This window comes from Copadichromis virginalis, linkage group LG8, assembly GCF_057382275.1.
Source record: "Copadichromis virginalis isolate Kocher_CV1m ecotype Utaka linkage group LG8, C_Virginalis_male_GT1.1, whole genome shotgun sequence".
Lineage (NCBI taxonomy): Eukaryota > Metazoa > Chordata > Actinopteri > Cichliformes > Cichlidae > Copadichromis > Copadichromis virginalis.
Window position 1 is genome coordinate 20,152,847 of NC_140625.1, and position 3,991 is coordinate 20,156,837.

General features: G+C 42.3%; 1 protein-coding gene across 2 annotated transcripts in view; it reads left to right on the forward strand.

Moving 5' to 3' along the window:
• The window catches only part of adkb (adenosine kinase b), a 131,449-nt gene extending 127,749 nt beyond the window's left edge, over window positions 1–3,700 (forward strand). For both annotated transcript variants that reach the window (XM_085466417.1, XM_085466418.1), the window contains one exon: window positions 276–3,700. In XM_085466417.1, the coding sequence (XP_085322543.1) occupies window positions 276–400 (125 nt within the window). In that variant the 3' untranslated portion in view covers window positions 401–3,700. The remainder of the gene's footprint in view (window positions 1–275) is intronic.
• The last annotated feature ends 291 nt before the right edge of the window (window positions 3,701–3,991 follow it).

Here is a 3,991-nt window from a genome sequence, read left to right on the forward strand (position 1 = left end):
GTGTACAATCCAATTAACCTTTGGTACTGGCCAACTATGCAATGTAGTAAAATCTCCAGATTATATGAGTGTGACTTTTACCCTGCTGTTTTTTTCCCCACTCTGATCATAGCGCCATATAAAACAGCCAACATTTATGTCCTGTTGAGGAAGAAGCAGTCCCTTTTTCTAGAAGCAATTAGTACTTTGCTCATTTTAACCCTAACTGCTCCCCCAAACTATTCTCGGAAGTGATTGATGGCTACAGGTTGACCTCTGCTCTTCTGTCTACCCAGGATTCCTCTCGGCGTTGGTCCAAGAGCACGCGTTGGAGGAGTGCATCCGGGCCGGACACTACGCGGCCAATGTCATCATCAGGCGGGTCGGATGCACCTTCCCGGAGAAGCCAGATTATCACTGATGCACCCGAAAATGCTGCGCACGTGTCTTTTCCACAGAAATACTTGTATTTGTATGTTTCGGGATTTTACGTATACTTATTTTCTATTCACAGTGACAGACTGCATGGGACTAATTACCTCAGCTTGACTATTTTATCAAACTGTTAAAAAAAGGAAAAATAGCAGCTCTGATGTTTTAATATAAGTCAAATACTGGAAAAATATGTGTATGTTTAAAGGCTTATTCCGCTAAAATCTGTCTATTGGATGTAAAAAACTGAATACCTGCAAGCCTGAGAAGGCTGTGGGAAAGTGTCAAATGTGTAAGCACATCTCAAGAAACAAATCAACATAATCTGCCAAACTTCACTAACATTGATCCATATTTTTTCCCCACTACAGAGCAAACACTATGTCCCAATAGCTCCTCCTCGTAGCTGGGGGTTTTGTATTTTAGTGATTTATAGGAAACTTGATAAAAGCTAATAATAAGCTGATCAGTAGCAGAGAAGTGCATTATCCCGAAAGAGTGGTTTGAAAGGTTTCTCCGGGTTCTGGTGACTTCTTCATAGACCCTGAATCACAGCCAAAAAAATAAAGATATATTTACAGAAACTTCTCAAGCCATTCCTGCCACAGAAGCCACTTCTCAGTTTTACTAATTATCGTAATATTTATTACTTTTCAAACAATAACTGCTTTGCCTGTAAATCGCTAATTACGCTTATTTAACTGGAGCTTGTGCACTCTGAAGAGACGATAGTGACACTGAAGTGGTGTAATTAGCAGTGAAAACTATAAGCGCAAAGCTGTAAGGTACAAAGTTGTCAGCGTAATCTGTTTTGGGGGGGGGGGCTGTAAAATAGAAACAATACCACATTTCCACTTCAGAGTATTCCTTTAATATTTAGCTGCCGTGCTGCAGCAATCAGGGATTGGGTACTGACAATCTTAATAGATAATGAGATAAAAGTGAAACATGTTTTTTTTGGTACTATTGAAATAAATCAACTGATCCCACCATGAGACTCCTGGAGAATTTTGACATCTAAGAGCTGTTTAACCCAGAGGTGATGTTTATTTTAGGAGATACAAAAAAGAAAGAGGATATGAAAACAATGTTATAACCCACAGAGTTTGTGAATTTCCTCATTATTTAATCAGCCAGAGGCACACACTCTCATGCTAATCACTTTTGGATGGCTCAGCACCCTCCATTACGGGCCTGGTGTCCTGGCTCTGCTCAGCTGCTGCTCCACCCTACCCCTCATCATGCTTATTGGGTCCTAACTGGACTCTTGTGGTCTGGAGCTGCACTGCAGGGCTGCAGGAGATCATTTTTCTCAGTTTAAGGGATTAGCGGTCGCTCTTCGCTGGAGTCATTAGAGGGACCTGAAAATTAGGCTGATCCTTCGTACCCAGCTGTGCTGTCGCTGGGGGTTGGAGAAGGGGATCAGAGGGAGGCCCTTTCCAACCACCACCACCCCCTCCCTGCCTCCCTCCTCCTGTCCTATTCACTGAGGGCCAGCAGAAGTGTCGGGCAGTGTCTCGAGTGTTTTGTGGAAAATAATTCAGCACTTATCTGTTCTACAAAGAAGTGTGATTGAGATTTTTTTTCTTTTCTTTTTTCGGTTCCCCTCGCACAACCTGTTACATCATATTGTCGTTTTATTTTCTTTGAGCACATCAGAAGGAATCCAGTATTTACACTCCCCGCACACGCAGCCCCGCTTTCATAATGAGGCATCGTTTATGCATTTATGCTAATTGGGGCCATCTAGGTGAAAATATTCTCCAGCCAAAATGTTATTAACAACTTTGAGACACTTTTTTTTTCAATCAGCATTTTTTTTAAAGGTTTCACACAGATGCGCTTTGAAAAGGACCACATTTCTGATTGGGCAAGATCACACTCCATGGCAGCTGGTTCATTTGCTTCTCAAGATGACAGATGGCAAAACACAAACACAAAAAGAGGGAGCCATGATTAAGTAATGAGAATGCCTGCCACAATAAGGAAACTACCAAACATACTTTTTCCCCCCACTTTTTGCTGGTTAACTTTTGCCTTGCTTTATGAAAGCAAAAGGCAAGAAAGCAGACATGGAAAACTGTACATCTGATTTACATTTTTACGATTCTGTGCTGTGTGTTTGCTGCTCCATTTCTGCTTACCAGTCTACAAGATTTACAGGTTTGAGTTAAACACACTGTGAGCTTTGAAGCAGGGAGAAGAATGTCTTAATTTTGTGACATTTGCCTACTTTTTTTTTTTTTTTTTAAATTGAGCATCATTTTAATTGCAGGCAAAAGAGTAACTGGGGCCCTGGCCAGTGTTTTGCCCCGCAGATGGGCAGCAGTGTTTGTGAACACCAGTGCGGCAGTTGGCAGGGATTGAGGAGGAGGTGGCGGGGTGTGTGTCTGTGTGTGTGTGTGTGTGTGTGTGTGTGTGTGGTGGTGGTGGGGGAGGGATGGGCAGATTGCAATGGCACATGCTCCAATTCAAATTATCCCTGGACCCATGCAGCAGTGGAGGACCTGCTGGGGCCCAGGGTGGCATTCATTATAACCAGACACAGGCAGGTTTTGGTCAGCGCCTCCATCGTGACGCGAGTCCCGAAAGCATCAAATCTGGACTCTTTGCGGTTTTACGACTGCACCTAAAAGGAAATGTGCATTTTTATTTGCGCACGTTTTGCCACAAATTATCATTAAGGAGATGCAAGCAAATGTCAAGGACTGCACGGGGAGGAAGATGGTGAGTGATCTGCAGGTCAACAGAAAACATCAAGGTCATGGAGGTAATGAGGAGAGCGTGTCTGATGAAGATGCAGCATAATGGCAAAAATGACAAGACAAGTGTTAAATGAATGCAAATCAAATTACACATCAAATGTGGCTCTTCTCCCCCACCACCACCACCACCTCCTTGGTTAAAGTCTTTTTAAAGGCTTCTTGTACAGTACTGTATGTGTTCATAATCTGATGGGAAGTTACCAATTATCTCTCCCTAATTACATCCGTATTACTGCTTGAAAAATGAGCTTTCTGGCATTTCTAATGCTGCTAAAGAGTTGGTGAATGAGAGAGGCGAGCGCAAATCTTAAAAAAAAAAACAAAAACTGAAAATTTAATGATCTACATTATTGCTTACAACTATTGCTCTTCCTTGGGCTTGGTGAAGTTAATTAACAGATTAGGATGGGGGGGGGGGTAGTGTGTGATATCCCTTGCGGCGCTGGATAGTATTGGCCAATGCAAGAAATGTGTAATATGTATATATGTATATTTAGAATAATGATAATAAAAAAAAGTCTGGATTTATGTGTTTGTGTTGAAATGAGCCACATCAGAGCGCATCAACTGGAAGTTTTAAATGCCCACGAGGTGCTGGCGTTAATGGGGCTGTTACGACATCAAAATGTCACGTAGCAAGCCGTGGCTAATCCACACACACACACACACACACACACACACACACAAACAAAACAAAAAAAACATGGAAGTGTAAAAATGTTCCTCTTGGCTCATCGCTGGACGTGTTGATGGTGAGGTGGTGGTGGTGAGAGGGGAGGAAAAAAAAAAGTGAAATTGACAATATCATTGTAGGA